At 51.8% G+C, this 18,870-nt stretch overlaps 5 protein-coding genes across 5 annotated transcripts; 2 read left to right on the forward strand and 3 right to left on the reverse strand.

The window, feature by feature from the left end:
- Window positions 1–4,802: 4,802 nt before the first annotated feature.
- Window positions 4,803–7,000, forward strand: JN550_003125 (uncharacterized protein; the record flags this gene model as incomplete). Its single annotated transcript, XM_049314494.1, has 3 exons — window positions 4,803–5,171; window positions 5,255–5,626; window positions 5,882–7,000. 3 exons carry the CDS (start codon window positions 4,803–4,805, stop codon window positions 6,998–7,000), a joined length of 1,860 nt encoding a protein of 619 aa, XP_049174960.1.
- A 446-nt stretch (window positions 7,001–7,446) lies between these two features.
- Window positions 7,447–8,520, reverse strand: JN550_003126 (uncharacterized protein; the record flags this gene model as incomplete). Its single annotated transcript, XM_049314496.1, has 1 exon — window positions 7,447–8,520. The coding sequence occupies one exon, from the start codon at window positions 8,518–8,520 to the stop codon at window positions 7,447–7,449; it is 1,074 nt and encodes a 357-aa protein (XP_049174961.1).
- A 1,159-nt stretch (window positions 8,521–9,679) lies between these two features.
- On the reverse strand, window positions 9,680–10,897 carry JN550_003127 (uncharacterized protein; the record flags this gene model as incomplete). Its single annotated transcript, XM_049314497.1, has 1 exon — window positions 9,680–10,897. The coding sequence occupies one exon, from the start codon at window positions 10,895–10,897 to the stop codon at window positions 9,680–9,682; it is 1,218 nt and encodes a 405-aa protein (XP_049174962.1).
- A 953-nt stretch (window positions 10,898–11,850) lies between these two features.
- Window positions 11,851–12,415, reverse strand: JN550_003128 (uncharacterized protein; the record flags this gene model as incomplete). The annotated part of the gene is made up of 2 exons (XM_049314498.1): window positions 11,851–12,228; window positions 12,290–12,415. The coding sequence occupies 2 exons, from the start codon at window positions 12,413–12,415 to the stop codon at window positions 11,851–11,853; spliced, it is 504 nt and encodes a 167-aa protein (XP_049174963.1).
- Window positions 12,416–15,703: 3,288 nt separating this feature from the next.
- On the forward strand, window positions 15,704–17,219 carry JN550_003129 (uncharacterized protein; the record flags this gene model as incomplete). Its single annotated transcript, XM_049314499.1, has 7 exons — window positions 15,704–16,036; window positions 16,088–16,207; window positions 16,270–16,291; window positions 16,347–16,670; window positions 16,719–16,826; window positions 16,992–17,121; window positions 17,171–17,219. The coding sequence occupies 7 exons, from the start codon at window positions 15,704–15,706 to the stop codon at window positions 17,217–17,219; spliced, it is 1,086 nt and encodes a 361-aa protein (XP_049174964.1).
- Window positions 17,220–18,870: the final 1,651 nt, after the last annotated feature.

Here is an 18,870-nt window from a genome sequence, read left to right on the forward strand (position 1 = left end):
CATGATCTCAACTCATCATGCCTTGTGTGGTGATCGGACGAAGTAGAGTTCGCGATCCGCACAGGCCTGTGGTTTGTTAGGGCCCAGAAGGACTGCGGAGATCGCATAGTAGACACAATGATTTACATATGCTGTCCAACGTGACAAGTTGAGCCGCAGCACCATATGAATGTACGTCACACGTACACAACGGCGGTGCCGAATGCGATATGTCTTCCTTCGTGTCCGCTTAAGGGAGGTGACTAGGCGATTGTCGGCTGTGCTATGCATGGGTGATGGCAAATCTGTCAATGGATGGCTGCTGGCGTGGGGTCGTTGTGGTGACGACCCGCTTGGCGTACGACACATCGTGACTTCTAACTGCGGCTTGCCGTCTTTCGGGCCGGCCGTCCTTCGTTGACCTTGGTGCTCTGTTGCTCTGGGCTGGCCATGACATGTAATATTACTCTGGTCGTCTTTGTTTGTTCATCTGATTGCGAGCTGGCTTAAGGAGTTATGCGACGAGATTCACTCGAACGGCGAATGCCGTGATGCCTGCAACGAGGTTGAATGCAAGACTGAACTCAAAAGAATAATGGAAAACTGCCGAGCTCACTAACTGAGCGACAAATGCCGAATATGCCGGTGGTCTATCCATGACCTCATTTTTGTGGCAGTGGCTGGTAGACGGGATACAAACGTCTCTCTGAGGCTCCTCGTTTACGATGCTCCTTTGGCTAGACTGTATTGACGGGGCGACCTTTATTGAAGCCGCGGGAATTGATTTGACAGGCGCGTACGGCGCGAGTCGTGTCACGTCACGATACGCAATGAATATAGGACAACTTGGAAAGCTGCATCCCGCAGAATGGCGCAAAGTCTGCAGCCAGGCTAAAGGGACGGCTATCGCGGGCGTCGTCGCATGGTCCGACCCGCAGATTGCTCTTACTTGAAGCCCACCTTCACTCTTCAGCGTGTGTGTTGATTACATGCATCTGGGAGCTGTTTTACGCGGAGCCGGATTGGTCAATCTGAGACGCATCTAGCAAGCTGCCCTCGTCTCGAACGAAGGAGAACTCTGGGCCAACAGCATGCCCAGCTTGCCGCGAAGTAGCACCTGCAGCGCCAGTGGCATGGTCAACACTGGACCAACAGCACGTTACCTCTCCGCATACCTGAAAGTCAGTGATTGGCCCATGCAAGCATGGATGCAGGAATCGCGAAAGCTCCGGTTGTCTGGTTGAGGATACCCTTGTATGAGAAGAGGCACACATCTGTACCACCATGGCAGGGTCGTTACAGGGAGAGATAGCCTAGGGCCTCCCCGCCATGGCCCTTGTCCGGCAAGTTAATGGCGTCTTATTTCAGCCGAATATGGGGTAGCAAAGCGTGAAGGTGACTGGGCCGCATCTTCACATCCAGCTCTGCCAGCCCACAAGCCGTGGGTGTCCTGCAGCTGTCCATGGCCACTGGCATTCATTTGACCACCAGCACCACGGAGTCGTCGAGTGTGTTGGGCAGTTGTTCCAAACCTGGACGGCGAAGCCAGTAGTCTAGTTGATGCGCGATCATTATTTCAAGCCCGCTTGGACCTTTTTCTCCAGGAAGTGAATGGCCGTAGTGATGTTGGACCTGGTCGGGGTTTCAATGCATGAGCGATAACCTAATGCCTGTGGTCTAGGGGTCGCCCAAGACCTTGACCGAACAAGGCGAGCAATCACACGCAGCACAGAACAGCACCGAGGCAATACCCTAAGTAAGACGCTACAGACCGGGCTTGGCCGGGAACTGGCTTCAATCTCGGTGTGCTTATATGTGAGTGAGAAAGAGTGAGAGTGAAACAACAGACAGAGAAGAGGAGTTACATGGTCGTACGCGACATACCATAGTACAAGATCAAGAACATGGTACTTGCTACCTAGTACCCTGGCAAAACCTCGAATCAATACCCCCAGCATCGCGTAGAGAAGCTCCCTGCTCCTATCATGCTGTGCAACAGGCATCCCCGTATCTCCCGAACTTGGCGGCTGGTGGAGGGGGCGGGGTTGTCGATGCACCTGGGTCTTCTCCCATCAGTTAAATTGGTGCACCAAGTGTGTATATAATCTACCATTGAAGGAATAAGTTTCGTGACCACGCAAGCGATACGGCTTGGCTAGCACTGCCATAGTCTAATAAACACAAGCGACGCTCTCTAAGCGGTTCAAGATCAACGTGAAAGGACGCGGCCCATAGTCATGGAAAAGTCAAATAGAAAGCCACTTGCTGTGAAGACCAATGAATGCGCAAAACGTAGTGCGTATCTTGTTGGAAGCGTGGTGCATGGCCCCTCGAGCTCAGCTGCTGCATGCGCCTATAGGCCAACGGCATCCCTTAGGCCCTGTCAAGCATCCTCATATAATGACACTCAGGGGTGACCGAATTAGTTCATAGCCGGATTTAAACATACCCGTTTGGATCAAGGCCTGGCCTCAGATGTGAAGGAGTGATCTCGTCTGCAGTAGTTCCTAACACCCGTATCTCCACCAACCGATGCTCTCATCGACCCAAGATCTCTGTGTGAGAAACTGAGCTTGGAGTTAGCTCGGCCACGATCGGCCACAGTTCGTCGCCAGGCCATCGCTAGTTTGAGTCGGCTATTGAGGTCCAATAAGGGTCCAATTAGACGCCAAACGACACCTTCTGGTGAGATTGGCGACAGATCACAGCGGACCGCATCTGCCTCCCAATAGATCCTAAACTAAGTTAGCTACACCCCTGTACAGACAGGACCCACGATGGGGTTTGTGGTGTGAAGCTCACATGTGTGAGCATGGGTTGTACTGGCAAGTTGTGTTGGGCGTGCCACCGGCCAGCGTCCACTTACGCCAGCAAAAGGCATGGTGCTGTTCGGGCCACGCTTGGGGAGTGCTTGGGGCCGCTTGAGTAACACACACCCACGACCAGGTATCGAGTCTGCTGCTGACCTGAAGATGTGCGTGGTTCCTGGGACAATGACGCAACTTCTGAACAGGTCGTACTGCGTATCCAGCAGTTTGCTTGGATGCCAAGGTGCCAGTCCCATCAGCTCCAGTCAACCTGATCATACTTTCTTTAACTTCCCGCCGCTAGCTACCGGGCCAGCCGGGCAGCCGGTCGTCACTAGCATAACGTGTATGGCCCTACCCGAGCAAGCAATAATTGCTTCTGGTACACCGGTTCTGGCCGACTTTCATAACCCGTCCAAATGAAAACTCCTTCCTGGAAGACTGCTTTGGATGCGACATCGAGATTACGGATTGCAACAACACAATAATTGTTATTATTAGCCCAGAGATCAGCAGAGTATCCTGGTAGCAGACGAAGGTAAGCGAAGCAGGGCCAGATTTGGCAGATATGGAGTGCCATCTGGGGCCTGGAGTCGGCTATCAATGAATCATGATCGGGATAACTTAGCGATAGATACCCTTACCCACCAGTCTTGATGCAGTAAGTCTCTGCTTACCATCAATACGGCGTGGAGAAATGCAGGACAGGGCCACCGTAAAGGCGCAATGGGGCCAAGGTGGTAGCATCTCACTCCAGTTCTGAAGCACCTGCGCGATCCACGCAGCCCACAACCGTCACGAGCGCCGCCATCGGGCTCTTAGTAGTAGTACTGTGCCGGCTCTGGTCTGTCATCGTTCTGTATGGGCTGAGGCACGGCAAGTTCCCATGCTAGCTGGTCAGCAGTTGTCGAGGTAGTAGTGAGCGAGCGAATGAGATCTTATCGCTGGATAGCAATAACCTACTGTACAAGTGCGGCTGCCATGGGAGGATTGGTGTGAAGGGGCGGCTGGGATCCTCCGAATGGGCATTCCTAGTATTAGCAGCCCTGCGCTTAGCCCTCGAGAGACCTCAAACCGGCTAGTCGAAAGGCCCCATCCTAGCTCATCAGCACTGGTGCTGGGTGCTAGCCACGCTAGCAGCCACCACGCTACAGGGGGTGCTTAGTGCCTCCAGCAGTGTCCAGTGGCCACACTATTTTCGTTCCAAGGTCCCAATACTCCCGTCACCTGGGGGTGGGCAATGTCCGTCAAGGCCCGGAGTACCTCGAACCCCAACCATGGTACGGACAGAGACAATGATCTGATGTCAAGGAATATCAGACATCAAAGACCCATGTTGCGGGTCCGCTTGTTCGCCGCACTATCTGGCAGGAGATAATGCGGCTTGAGTGACGGGGAGTGACAGACAGCGCTGATACCCATTGTGTACGCACTCCGTACTCATGTCACGCCCGGTCGTGTCGAATGCATCTACGGGTACTTCAGGTATCTGTCTAACCACATGAATACAGTGCCTACCTACCTACATGAGTTACAGCCAGCGGTAGGGGTCGATGCTGATGCTGGGTGCTGGGTTGGGGTCGGCCAGGGCGGCCATGGCCTCAGTACATAATAAACTTGCAGGGTCGGTTTTCAATGGCTGGCGGGCCTGGCCGGCTCTCGTGCTGTATTATTGTCCGCACTCCGTATAGACGAGAGCGCAACAGGTTACATTTGTACTGTATGCACTCTACGATGTGCCGCGCTGTCCCCTCCCATTGACCGTTCTTTGAAATTCCCCTTCAACCCTCCCCTCCGTTCGAACATCTCCTCTCCCCTCTGTTCGATCACTTCGTCCCCTCCGGCCGTTGTTGCCGTTGAGTTAGCGCCCGCCTCAGCTCGACCCGAAGGCCTCGTGCACCATCGCCCGGAGGAAGCCCCAGGTGAATAGGCTGGCCGTCCTCACCTCCCGCCGACTCCAAGGTTTCTTCTAGCTTGTATGTGCCGAAGCTTGCGGGCTCGGGGTCAGGCTCAGGCATGTTCCGGCCTATTCCAACGCCGTTTACCTCCTTCCAGACGTCCTATGGAGTAGCGAACGCGAACATCCCAGACTACACGTTCGCACCCACTCCGCTGGGCCAGGGCGGTAGCGGCGGGGGAGCCAACGCTGGCGGCTTGGGTCCGGATACCTCTGCCAACGTCTACGCCTCGCCAATCTTCCAAAGCCTTCTGGACAACGGCTCGTCTCACCTCCCACCCGCCCACCACAACACCCTCCAACCTCAATCAAGTCACGAACATTACGGGCGCTCGCCCCGAGGCCCGAGCCACAACATCAAGATGGAGCAGCCGAGTGACCTAGCGCAGCAGGAAGCTGCTGCCAGGGAGTACAAACCCGAGCTCGAGGTGCGTTCGCCATGTCGGTTCCTTGCTTCCTTGCTTCTTCTCTCTGCCTCCCTTGTCGTGCATCTAGGTGGTTACATATCTAGGCGGGTGCATTCCTTCAGCAAGTGTTCAATGAGCTTACGTCCAAGCAGGGCCCCATAGTCGGCGAGAAGAAGCCAAGCCATGCAATCACGGAGGAGTATGCGAAAGCAGACCCCATATATGTTGCTAAAACCATGGTAAGCCCACGACAAAGACACGAGCGTAGCCCGATCCGGGGCGAGCTTCAGCAGCCTTTGGAGCTCGGTTCCGGCTTTGCTGAAGAACGTCCCCTGACGTTTGCTTTACCGCCTCCCTCTTGCTGGATGGCTTACCCCAGTGGCTCGGCCAGAGAAACTGACCCCGGTCCCAGGCATTACCCCAGACTTATTCCCATTATCGTCCGATCCAAGGGGATGGCAACTGTGGCTGGCGAGGTGAGTTACAGCTTTACGATTCTTCGGCATCTCAACACTATTTACCCCGCAATCCGTGCACCAGCAGGGGAGATGACGGGCCAAATGCTGTATGGATTGTGTCAATGATGGGGAGCGCGCTTTCACACACACATCGGCATATTTTTCTTGATTTTCAATTGATGGAACGCTGCTAACGTGTCGTTGGTGATCCTAGCCATCGGCTTCGGTTACTTTGAGTCTCTAATACGATGCGGGGACATCGACAAACTGCAGGCCGAGTTGGCCAGGCTGACAGGACTGAATGAATATCTGGAGAACGTGGGCGGCTATAGTCCTTACGTTTTCGAGGACATGGTCGATGTGACCATTGAGTTGATGACGGAGATCATACAGGCCGTCAAGGCTGGTCAGGATGCCATGCCGCTGCTGATGGCCAAATTCAACGACGAAGAGACGTCCGCGCCTATAGTCTATCACCTGCGGCTGCTCGCTGCGTCTTATCTGAAAGGCAATCTGGACCAGTACGAGGCTTACATACCCGGAGATGCGGACAGCTACTGCAATGAATGGATACTGCCAGTCAATCGGGAGATAGACCAGGTCGAGGTGATGCTCCTGTTCAATATCCTCTTGAAGCCGGCGGACATCGTCTTGGAGATTGCGTATCTGGACCGGAGTGAAGGGGACGAAGTCAATCTGCACCGCATGCCCGAGGAGGCCAAAAACAAGGATCCGAAGATGCTGGGTTCCATCATCCACCTGCTATACCGCCCTGGTCATTACGATCTATTGTATCGCGAGGACGCCTCTACTGCACCGTCAGCAGCCCCCGAGCCACCAGCAGCACCTACATCGCTGCAAGTGAATCGAGTGTCGTCATTCAGCCATCAACATGAGATTCAGAGCGTAGCTCCCTCGCTGGGAGCCTTCTCCAGTCTCAGTATGGGCACGCTAGGCATGATACCTGGATTCGAGCCGGCCGGGTTCGCACCTCTAGGTTCACCTCCAGCTGTGGCATCTCCTGTGGGTTCTGGCTACAGCCCGTCATCGCAGTCGACGTGGGTGCCGCAGTCCTACTCCGAGACCTTGCCATCAGCACCGTCTCCGATGTCGTCTCAAACGTCCCAGCCGTCCCCACCACCGCAGCAGTCACAGGATGCTATAACGTCACTGACATCACTTCGCTTCAGCAAGCACATGTTTCCGGTTCCTGGGGCTGTTGATGCCAGTGCATTCTCTCCGGAGCCAACATTCACCACCAACATATTCAAACAAAGCTACTTTAATACTGCACACTACAACAACCCCCACTTTCAGCCTGAAGAGTACAAGCCGGACCAGGACGACGAGATACCCACGAGTAAGAGCAACGGTCGGAAACGGAGTACCTAGCATTGCAGCGGCAGCACAAAAGTTTTACCGGTTCGTAGAGGACGATGGTGTTTCTTGGTGCACTTGACGACTATGGATTTACTCAGGATTGGGGCTTCATATTGGTATTTGACATTACAAACGGCGTTCCTTAATGAACCAACCTTGCTTTACAACGTTCGGGCCATGAGCCGAGCATCCAGAGAATGAGGTGTATTGGGTTGATTTGCGTGCATTTGAACGGACGAGACAACCTCTGACGGATAATGGTACCTTATGAGAACACCCTTGTCAATGGGCAAGAAGAGCTTCATAATATTACATAAACTGTTTTGTTTTCGTGATCCTAAGTGGCAAGTTTGCTTCTACTTGCGCAACATTCAACTAACGACGAAGATTCAAGGTGACTCAATGGGGTACTCAGAAGAGCTAAACACATCGAGCAATGAAAAAGACGTCCAAGTTTCTCAGACCAGCTCATCGTTCCTTTCACCTGAAAGCCAACCACTATCAGGCCCGTCTTTCGGCAGGTACTCCTCTACCTGACGAGACTGGTTCGTAGACGTGCTGTCAGTCTTCAGCTCCAGTCTCTTCGTGAACTCTTCTACCCACACGACCTCTAGCTGCCTCCTCAGTACCTCTGCGATTCTCAAGTATAGCTCCTTCTCTTTCTCCGCCGCGCTCTTCTTGACAGTACTCCTCCAGTGCTCTCCGTACAGCTCATCCATCACGCTGGTGACGCCCTTGTCCTCGATGCCACACGCGACGATGCGGCCCCACGGGTTCGTGAGCTCGGGACCCGAGACGGGCATGCTGATATTGACGGCGACGCCCAGGCTGGTGACGTGCCGCCGAAGCTGCACGCCCAGCGCGGCAATCTTGCGCTCGTGCTCCGGGCCCTGTGCCGGGTGATTGTTCACCCATACGCCCGGGTTCTCCTTGGTCGTAAAACCCCTGATGACGGTTTTCTCGGCGTCCCGAAGCGCCGTCACGCCCTGCGGGGAGAAGACCTCGGTGGCCCGGGCCAGCGCCGCGATCGTCGTCTTCTCGAGCAGGCACGCGTAGTCCCGCACGGTGAAGTGCCGGTGCAGCGGTGAGTGCAGGTCGATCACCGGCCAGAATACCACCTGCCCCGGTCCGTGGTAGGTCGCCAGCCCGCCTCGCGGGGTATTCGTCACCTCGGGGGCGAAGGACCGGGACTGGGACCCTTCGCCCGCAGAGTACTTGTCATGGCCATCCCGGCTGTTGAGCACGGGATGCTGCACGTGCAGCGGGGCGCGTAACCGTCGTTCCTGCTCGGCGGACAACGGCTGGGTCTGCCGCCGGCCGAGGGTGTATGTTGGAGCCGGGGTGAAGGAGAGAATCGAAGGCGCCGGGGCGGGTTTGGGGTGCTCGGAGCTGAGGGAGGCCTTGTAATCGAGAAGGCGGGCCTGCAGCTTGCTCTGGATGGAATCGACGTGAGCGTAGGTCGGATAGCGAGGCGCGACACTCTTCCCGGTCGATGGAACGGGCGGGATGCGGATGTGGCGGAGGAGGGGCATCTGGGATCGTCTACGGCCGTGATGGCGGCGCGATGGGGGTTTGGGAACGACCGACCGACAGGCTTCACGAACCGTCAGCCTCGAAGCTCCCGGAAAGCTCCAAGGCCCCAGCTCCATCCCCAGGTCCCGCCGGAGATTGCGGGCTCTCGGTTCTGTCGGCGATTACGGGATACTGTAAGCGGCAGTCCACCATTGCGATGACAGGGATCCTGATTGCCTCTGGGCTTGCCGGCGACAGTGCCAACAACAAGGCACACATAAGCGGCAAGGGTATGTATGTACCAAGGGTGCAGCGTGCCCATTGGAACCCACCCCTGCTCTCGCGATAGCTTCAACCAAGCAGCCAAGTTGGCACGCCTACCTGCGCGTGAGAACCAAACTTTGGCCCTTGTTGCGGACTAAGATACGACGCTTGGTGGTCAGCCGTCAGCACGGAGACTGGTGGCACAACATGGTTCCGCTCGTCAATGCGCGCAGGTGGTCCTGGTCATGTGCGTCAGCAGCCAAAACACGCAATGGCGCAAGACTGATTCCGTGGATCGCCTGCAGTGTTCGTGTGTTCCGTTCGAATTCGGGTACGACAACCATGCCGGCGGCCGACTGGCGAAATGGCGCATCCTTCCCTCAACCGGCTAACCCAGGGACGGGCAATTTGGCTGATGTGACACTACGACCTGCCAGTGTCTTGGCAGAAGACACTGGCAGCTTGTACAGCCCCCGGTCTCGAGTATAACAGACGGCGGTTATGGGTGCAATCAAGTTATTTCAAGGATCAGCGCCTCGGTATGTTGGTAATACTGAACAGTTCTGTCAGACCGAACCCCCCTCTTTCCCGAGCGGGCCAATGGCATTGTGTCTTTACTTCCTCCCCGAGCTATGGACTAGACTATTCGCCCAGACATGAGTCGTGCCGACGCATGCGCCAGGCCGGTTAGCGAGAACCGTGCACTCTAATCAAGCACCTTCACGGCGCAGGTTTGGACTATGTAGGGGGTCCCTGTTCGCTGATCCGCAATTCCATCCAACTCGGCTGTTTGCGCGACGGACTGGTCAAAGCCGTGACGGTCAACATCACTTGGATGTCGTTGAAACAGGACGACAAGCAAGTCCGTCGAGAGCGATCTGTCGAGAGCGAGGGCTCAGGGGTTGAAGTCCTTGGTCAAGCTGGATCGCTGTCATCTTCGTCATCAGACTCTTCAGACTGATTATCTGAGCTGTCAAGGCCTTCCTCGTCGCCTGCGAGACTGATGGGGCCCTGTTCGGAGCTTGCTCTTTGCTCCCCGAGCTCTCTTCTCAGTCCGGTAAGCACTACGTCGAGTCCAGATTTCAGCTGAGGGGTTCTGGCTTGCTCGGCTCGCAGTTCCAGCTCTTGGATCTTGTCCTGAAGTTCCTTCATTCGCTGGGCTTCTAGATCGTCGTTTCCATGATCCTCTTCCAAGTCATCCTGGCTCTCTTGCCGTGTCAATCCCGAACCAAAAGCCCCTTCGAAGCCATCGGCTAAGCTAGCGTCCTTGATCGCGAACACGACTTCTTGGATGCCGTTCCAATTCTCCTTGTTTCCCTTGCCTTTGTTTCTGCCGCCAAGGAGAACCTTTCTCCAAGCAGCCGCGACTTCACCAACAGGGTTTCCGTACGCGCCGCATCCCCAGGCGCCGAGAACAACGCTCTTAGCTCCCTTGGCCTGGAAGATACGCATGACCGTTCTCATCTTTTGCAGAATGAGATCTCTGTCCTTGTCACTGGCATACCGTCCGCGGCCAGAGTCCTCGTCTACTTCTGTCTCCGGCATACGTAGCATCGCAGCACTGACGCAGTCGACGAACCAACGGTCCCTTTTCTCCAGGTCCGCGCCTTCCTCGTCCCTGAATACCAAGACATCTGGCGTATAGATAGCGCCGAGCTCAGGTAAACGATAGAACTCATCTTTCAGTGATGAAAGTAAAGTAGTCCTCATACATAGTGATTCCTCCTGACTGCTGGCCCCGTTGACAAAGCCGCCACCCGGGGACAGTGGCGATGCCATATTCAAGATTGCAACCTTGGCATTCTTATTGCTCAGATCGAGTTTCCCGGTTGTCTCTTTCTGAAGGAGAGATCGTGCCGCGGTCAAGGTATCCGCTACTCGAAGAGTTATGCGCGGCCCATGTTGCATTTGTGTTGCTGTAAAGGCCTCCTTGTCCGCAACAGTCTCCTTGTCCTTCTTGCGAGCCGGGGGCTCAAGCATCAGCTCGGACGCCTCTGCACCCCGCTTGGCTCGGGGATGAGCAGATAAGAGGCCAGGTATGACTTTATTGATGGTAGCCTTTGCCTTCTTTGCCCTAGCATCACGACGGAAACTAGGCGGCGCAAGGCCCTGTGAAGGTTCCGTTCGTCCCATGATGGTGATGTCAGCAGAGCCTCTGAAGGAGGGCAGTGAAATGTGGCCAAAACCAGGTGCAATCCAGGACAGAGATTTGAACTCGAACCAACAAGGTCCTTATGACACTTCCGTATCACTATGTGGCTCCGGTGTCCCGCGAGAAAGTGGCCGTCCAGGTCCTTGAGTTGGTTGGGTTGTGGGGTTTCTTGATTGGTTTAGTTGGTATTTCGGGACGAGAAATGCTGCAGCACAGTGTGTTAATTTCACCCCACAGGATTATTACTGTGTTCAACGTCATGCTATACCACCATGGAGCTGCCTATTCGTTATACTGAACGAAACATGCCAATGATGGTCTCTTGGAAGCTTACTGGTCAGCGATGTCAGCTTTTGAGCACTTGCACCCATCGCGCAAAGTCTGAGAAAACTTGTTGATGAAATACAACCGCCTGTTACACTGGCGTCTATCGCGTCGACTGAATGCCAGCAGAACAACAGAGATGTTGAAGTTAGCCATAAGCATGCGTTTCCTGCGCCTACCCGACTGCATTTTAAGAAGTCTTGTGTACCTCAGGAGCCATTCATTATAGGAATGCTAATCTCGAATTGGCCAGCATCGTAGCAGTCGTTTTGTTTAAGTTCGCAATGTCACAATAGATATCAGTTAAAGAAGCTCTGTTTGTGATACATAGACATAGGGCATGTGTCTCAGTGCCACTTTCTGCGAAATATTGATGCCATGGTCTTAAACCTGTAAATTGGCGAACTTTTGCTGCTTGTAGCTGACTACCTGTGAACCTTTATCCTTGCCCTGTGAACGATTGACATAATTTGGGGCAACATATCTTGTATTCATCGACTGTGCAACAACTGTAATCTAAGACATACTAACCATTGTTGTCAGATTGGAATATTTGCAAGCCGATCCCAGCCAATCTCGTTTGCTCGGCAGGACCCGTACTTCGAGTCCCTTAACAGTTGGTCGGTCGAGCTGGGATCGTGATGACCTGGCCAATCATGATGTTGGCAGATGCAATCCCAGTGTTTGCACTCGCAATAGATGCGGCCGGAACGCCGTTCTGAATTCCAAGGCCATAGAAACTGTCCCCGGAAACAGCCACGTGGGTTGTCGCAGCTGCGCTAGCTATGCAACAAAAAGTCGCAGAAGAGACGGCCCCACAGACGGAAAGAGGTACCGTCAAGGTTTGTCCTCCGTAAATTGTGTCAACTTCAGGGATGTTGTTCTCCGAGGCAATGTTGCACACGCCAGCACCCATGTTCGCGGCGATGGCGCTAAGAGTATCGCCGGGCTGGACGACATAGGTAGTCTTAACGCACTGTCTTCTGGCCTATCGGTAGCATCAAGGAATTAGCAGTGCAGCTCTACGGAAATGCTGGATGGCACCATACCAGTTCGTGCTGCGATAACTCAGCTGACAGCGCTGGGGCAGAGGTAATGGCAGGGGCAGCCGGAGGAGCCACAGCAGCCAACCCAGTGGCCACAAGTGTAGCAAGATGAAGGAGACGGGACATCATTTCGACTTGACCGTTTAATGTGAACTTTGAGTGCGAGATATTCAGATGCAATGTTTACGGTCTAGAAGCAGAGACTGTTGGTGACATGAGGAAATATTAGCAGCATGATTTGGTGCCCTTATATATATCTTGTTTTACCGAATTCTATTTCTCTACACTGAGACGATTATACAGCGGCCGGATCATGGACTCAAACATATGCCGAACTCGATACTCAACTGAGTTTGAACTGGTCTGACATACGATTTACACGCGTCGCAATTTCTTTTAGACTTTGCAAACCCAAGTTTAACGTGTCTTGATGTGGTTAGTGCTTCAACTTGTGTGAAATAGTCATGATCGTCGATGGGAATTTCCTGATACTCCATAGCCTGAAGTTTTGGGGGAAATAGTGATGATATATAATAACGAAGTGCTCAAATACCATCCTTAAGGGCATCTATCTTGTGTAGTCATGCGTATAGTAAACATCTGAACATCATACTCGCCACTGGACCCCTGCGTGTTGCCAAGTTGTTCCACTTGTACAACTGTGGACCCAGAGTTCGTGATTGCGGATCTAGTCGCACTCCGCGGACTATTGCTTGAACCCGAATTATGCCGGGAAATTTCGATGCAAATGCAGATGCAGTAAAGAAGCTGAGCTGGCAGTTCCGGCTCCATATTGCACCGTAGTTGTTCTTAAGTATTGGTAGAGTCATTGATGGACGGCCATTTTAATCCAACTCTCCTGTCACTGCTACTGCTCCACGCCCCAAGTCTCTTTCTACTTGCAATTGGGTTTTTAAAAGGCATGAAAAGATGAATTGCCGAGCTTGCTGTGGCTTTTTGGCCGTTGCTGGTACCACCACCACCCTAGGGATTGCCTACACATACATTGTCACCAATTACCCTTGGACTCTCCTCAAAGGATGGCCTGGTTATACTCTTTCGATAATTTGGGCTATCCTTTACATCGAGAGTGTTTGGTCGATTCTTGGATGGATTGCATACAGACCTGTCGAGGCAGTAGAGGATAGTGAGGCATTGCCCACTATCACTATAGTCGTGCCGGCATATAATGAGTCTCACTTCATCCGACACTCCTTACAGTCCATATTGCTTTCAGATTATCCCAAAAGCAAGCTCAGCGTCACTGTAGTTGATGACGGGTCAACTGACGATACCTGGGACCATATGGTTGCTATGATGACGGAATTCAGTGCTGCTAAAGTACAATACCTTACTCATCGACACAAAACCAACCTCGGCAAGCGGTCAGCAATCTGTTCCGGCTTTCAACTCACAAGGGGGGACATTATTGTATCTCTTGATTCTGACAGTGTTCTGGAGATATGTTCACTTCGGAATCTCGTTGCACCTTTTGCACAGGACCCTCTCATTGGAGGTGTAGCTGGGCACTTGACTGCCTTAAATGTTGAAAACAAGACGCTTCCACGTCTTTTAGACATCCTCTTCGACATGAGCGGAAACGTCCCCCGAGCAGCACAATCATTTGCCGGCAATTTCGTTACGATTCTCCCCGGAGCGCTATCTGCATTTCGATTGTCGGCAGTACAACCCCTACTGGAGGGTTTATGTAAATCGACGTTTCTGGGAGAGCCGCTACGGCATGGTGAGGATATTGAGTTGACTTTAGGTCTGCTACAGGCAGGGTGGTCGACAGTCTACCAGAGCAGCGCCGTTGTCCACACGACCGCACCAGAAACATGCAAGGGTGCATTTCTCATGTATACGCGGTGGGAGCGTAGTTCATACGTGTACTTGGCAATGGGGTTTTTCCAAATGGCAGTGAGCAGGGTGTTATTGAGGCTTCGTGGTTGGCACAATTGCCACATCTCTACGACAATCTGGAAGAGCCATGCGAATATGGATGAGCCCCAGAAGTCCGTCGGAAGCGGCGTGGCCTCTGCACCCCCAACAAAGGATGACTTGCTTGGAAGTCTCTACCTATTACTCAATCTGTGCTGCACAGCTATCAGCAACCCACTTCTTCCCGCAATCTGCATCTTGCAAGTGCGTGGCGCCATACTTCACCCAGAACTGATGCCAATTTCCTTGGCTGTCTCAATATTACTTCCTGCTTTCCGTAGTCTCTTGTTCCTCGAAGACGCACTTGAGGAAGTCGGGAGGCTTCGGCATGGGGTTGCGAGAGGGGTGGGTGATAGTACAGCGAGGAGAGTCAAAACGGTCATCGATGAAAGACTTATACCAAACGGCATCTTAGATGTCTCCGGTAAAGTGGTGGACAACAAGAGTTCTACTCGTCTATACGACCGTAGAGCAAGGCTTGTATGGAGACTTCAATATGGGGGGCTTGCAAGTGTTTTTCATATGATTTTCATCAGCTGGTCATCTGTCATGGCTCTTATGACTTTGAAGAGTCAAAGCTGGCTAACTAGATAATTTGTTACCCATGCCTTTTGTACAATACACCATGAACTCAAGTCTAAACCGTAGTAACTGCCTAACAACTTCCATCCTAATTAAATGATTTTACTGTGTTGAATATGGGTATCCTTCGCGATTTACGTTATGATGATTAGGGTAAAGAGTTGAGAATCAAGCATGGGAGTTTCGTTAGACGTGTCATGCCATCAAAACTCGCATCTTCTTACGACAAATCAGTCCAGGTATAAAAAACTATTGACGAGACAATGAATACAACTTACAGTAGCAAAAGATATATGAAAAACCATGTACAACGTGGCATGCAGAACCTCAGGCGTTATCCCTAGCTACGTACATCAGCTAGTCGTCCCTGCCTTGTAATGGAGCCGAAACATCGTCCGACATTGGAGGAGCCGACGGAAATCCCGACTGGATGGATACAAAAAGAAGCTCGCCAATATTCTTTACCACAGTTGAGTCAAAGGCAAATATACAGGAACTGGTGAGCTCCTGCAGATATAGCGTGGAAAATACAGGCTCAGCTGGTTAAAGACATAGTGAGTTTGAAAGGCACGAAAAGATTCAAAATGGCATAATGGAGTAGACATAGGTGGACAGAATAGCAATTGAGTGCGATCAAAGGGAAACCACATGATAGATGAACGACAAGTGAAATGCTGGCTGTATTGGGTTGCCAAGGGCCCGACAGAATGGGCGACCCATGCAAGATCAGGGGTCGGCGCTTAGAGTCACCCTGTGGATGGTCAATAGCAATGCACTGTAGCGTACTGTGCTGCTACTCAATTATGTACATCCTGCTCCGAATAAGGTTCACTGTTCACCTCGCAAATTTCTTTCTCGTTTCCAATCTACTCTCACCTCAAACCAACCATAATCATGGAGGAGGCAAGTGACTCAGCAAATGTTGCGGAGGGCACCGTCGGTCTGTCAGCGCCTAGATTCACAGGACCACCGTCACATTTATGCACCGAGGACGTACCAGCGGCTGATCCTTTGCATGTTACCAATAGCGGGGTATACACATGTGTTCAGTCCTCGACGGCTGATTGTTCCGACGCCGACTTCGCTATGGCTGCTAACCGGCTGATAAATGCCACACTTGGCCGCATACCAGATGGAAACTCAGTCGTCGAGCCTGATTCAGTGCTGGAATCGGGGCGATTGTACAATGGCTACAAGTATGGGAAGTATTTCCTCCCCAATGATGCCGTAAGAGTCAAAGTGTTCCAAGCCAAGTGATCAGGTATTGACTCAATCCAGGCAGAGCAAGATCGGTTGGACTTGCAGCATCATTTATGGTCACTGATGTTGAACGGATGGCTCCACATTGCCCCAATGTCCAAGGTACCGGAACACGTATTGGACATTGCGACTGGTACCGTAAGTCACACTAGCCTTGCCAGAAGCGAAGTAGATACGATAGCGCTTATTCACACCACTAGGGGATATGGGCATTGGAATTCGGTAAGCGCAAACAACATGTTTCTTGACGGGATCGGAATTGACATATTCAATGCAGCCGAGCGTTATCCTACCTCCACGGTCATCGGCACGGACCTAAGTGCCATACAACCAGATCGAGGCTTCCCAAATTGTTGGTTTCAGAAGGACGATGCTGAAGATGAATGGATTTTCCCAGCTCCCCACCCACCCGAAGCAATTTGCCAAGGGCCTTGTGTACATTGGATCAAGTTTGATTATATCCACCTTCGAATGGTGGCCACTTGTTTCAATGATATGCGAGGAATAATCCAGAAAGCCTTTGATAATCTCAAACCAGGAGGCTGGATTGAGTTCCAAGATGGGTCATTCGACCTGCGCCAGGAAAATGGCATATATGAAGGTATGGACAGTCTACCGAGGAGCAGGGAGCATTTCTGACCGTTTTCAGGAACGCCTCTACATCGATGGTCAGATGGGTGTATTCGAGGAGCTGCTATGCAAGGTAGAGACGTGCTGCTTCAGAAAAAGTATGAGGGGTGGCTCAAAGAGGCTGGCTGTAAGTCATGAAGATGTTTTCTCGTCGTGATAGGAGTGCTTTGCTTACGAGGCATTTCATGTTCAGTCCTCGAGACGCAAGAAAGACAATTTATTCTCCCTTGCAATCCTTGGCCAAAAAGCAAGAAAATGAAAGAATTGGGTCATTTTCAATTGAAGAATCTAGTAGATGGAATGAAAGGGGTTGGTTTCAAGATGATGAGCGCAGCAGGATTTTCTACGGATGATATCGACAACACTGTTGCAGAAGCGAAGGAATACGTGTCCAATTGCAGAAATCATGTATACGGAATAGGGTCAGTTCATCATCCCCGAGTGTCGTATCGATATTGACCAGATTGACAGCTACGTCGTCTATGGTCGCAAGCCTTTGGCAGGCGAGATTATCAGGTGATGGGTGCGGCTGAAGCATCGAGGATAGACTACTGTCGGTAGTGCAGACCGAATGTTAACACAGCATCTTGGTTGACTGAATATAAATTGACTGCAAAGATAATCTTTCCTTTCATGTATATCCGTGTGTTTACAGACCCAAGTTTAGCATTTTGAATTAGTCAATACCTACTACTATACCAGTCAATGCCATGACTCGTGAGACTGTGGTTCAAAAGATCTCTTTTACCCTCACGATCCTAACAACTGGCCGGTCTTCGTATGACATATGCAGGTGAAATATTGCTCAAACTCCATGACCCTGTGTTGGACCGTAATCTTCGACACGGTAGCTGTGTAGATTCCATAGAAGTAGGTGTCGGGATCCCTGACCTCAGAGCCGGTCTCGGTATCAACTTTCGGAGATTCCGCAACTCATCGTCATAGATGCGCGCCTCACAGCTAGAGCTCGAACTCAGGTACCCATTGTCAGCTGCATCGCCGTTGTCGAATTTTCTCAGGCGACCTTGCCGGCTCGAACGTTCATTGTGCCTTTCAAACTCAGCCACACGATGCATCGTGCCGTACGTCGGATATGGGTTTAGTAGGGCGTTCTCAACTTCCTCGCGCCAGACCTGTATTGCACGCTGGCGGTGCTGATCAATCCTCAAAAACTCGGAAATGACGACAGCAAATATGACACTGCCTAACGTAATTGCGATTACAAGAAGCGTTAGAATGATAGCTGCGACTTCTTATCGCTGAAACATGACCTGAAGCGGTTCTGGTGTCATGATATGTGGCTTATCTCGTATCGACATTTGATCAAGGGCGATCATATCGGTAGCAGCAGATGTTTTAATATATGTGGGCTATGGCTCATTTGTGCATCTCTGAAGTAGCTGTTCTTTTCAGATACATAGTCACTCGTTTACCCAGTTTAGTGATATATGATGTTGTCCCGCTGCAAAGTCTAAGCTCCTAATCATTACAGAGTTTAATGATTCAATCAATTTTTTCCTTCATAAATGTCCCAGAACAGACATGCGACTGCTGCAAATCGAATTTGCGCATCTTTTCTTGTCATCATTTCAACGAAAACTCCATTGATATCAAGATTGTTCGCAGACTGACCACACCATTGAGTTTGACACCCCCAAATACTTTTGATTTGTAGCCATAAAGGATTGTTTTTGAAATAGCATCTTTCAGGTGAAACAAAAACCAAGGCATCAACCCGTGAGTCAGCCATGAACGCAGATCGTTCAATGAAGTTTTGCAACGCCTAGCTGGCACTGATCGTTCTCGAACTGGTGACAGGAGGTACTACCCTGCCCAAGTAACACTTTCAGAGCTTCATCTACAAGGTGAGTTTCTGCCTGATATGAACTGATAGAGAGCATCACATCGCACCCGCAAGCACTGCCGGAAACCCAGTCAATGAGTACGAGAGCCTCAAGGAGGGAGTCTTCTCTTCGAGGCGAAGATAGCACCCCTAACGTCTCTTTTCTTCTCAACATCGATTGCACTGGACGATGCCGTCGTTCTTTGTCATTGATCAAAAGTCCCAGTAAGATCTGCGGCCATCCCATCTTATTCTTCATTGTTTGATGGTCCCGGCTGCAGGTCAACAAACACAACCCCACCTTCGACGATGATCAGCCAACCATCAT

The sequence above is a fragment of the Neoarthrinium moseri genome (assembly GCF_022829205.1).
Source record: "Neoarthrinium moseri strain CBS 164.80 chromosome Unknown scaffold7_Wmoseri_CBS_16480, whole genome shotgun sequence".
Classification (NCBI taxonomy): domain Eukaryota; kingdom Fungi; phylum Ascomycota; class Sordariomycetes; order Amphisphaeriales; family Apiosporaceae; genus Neoarthrinium; species Neoarthrinium moseri.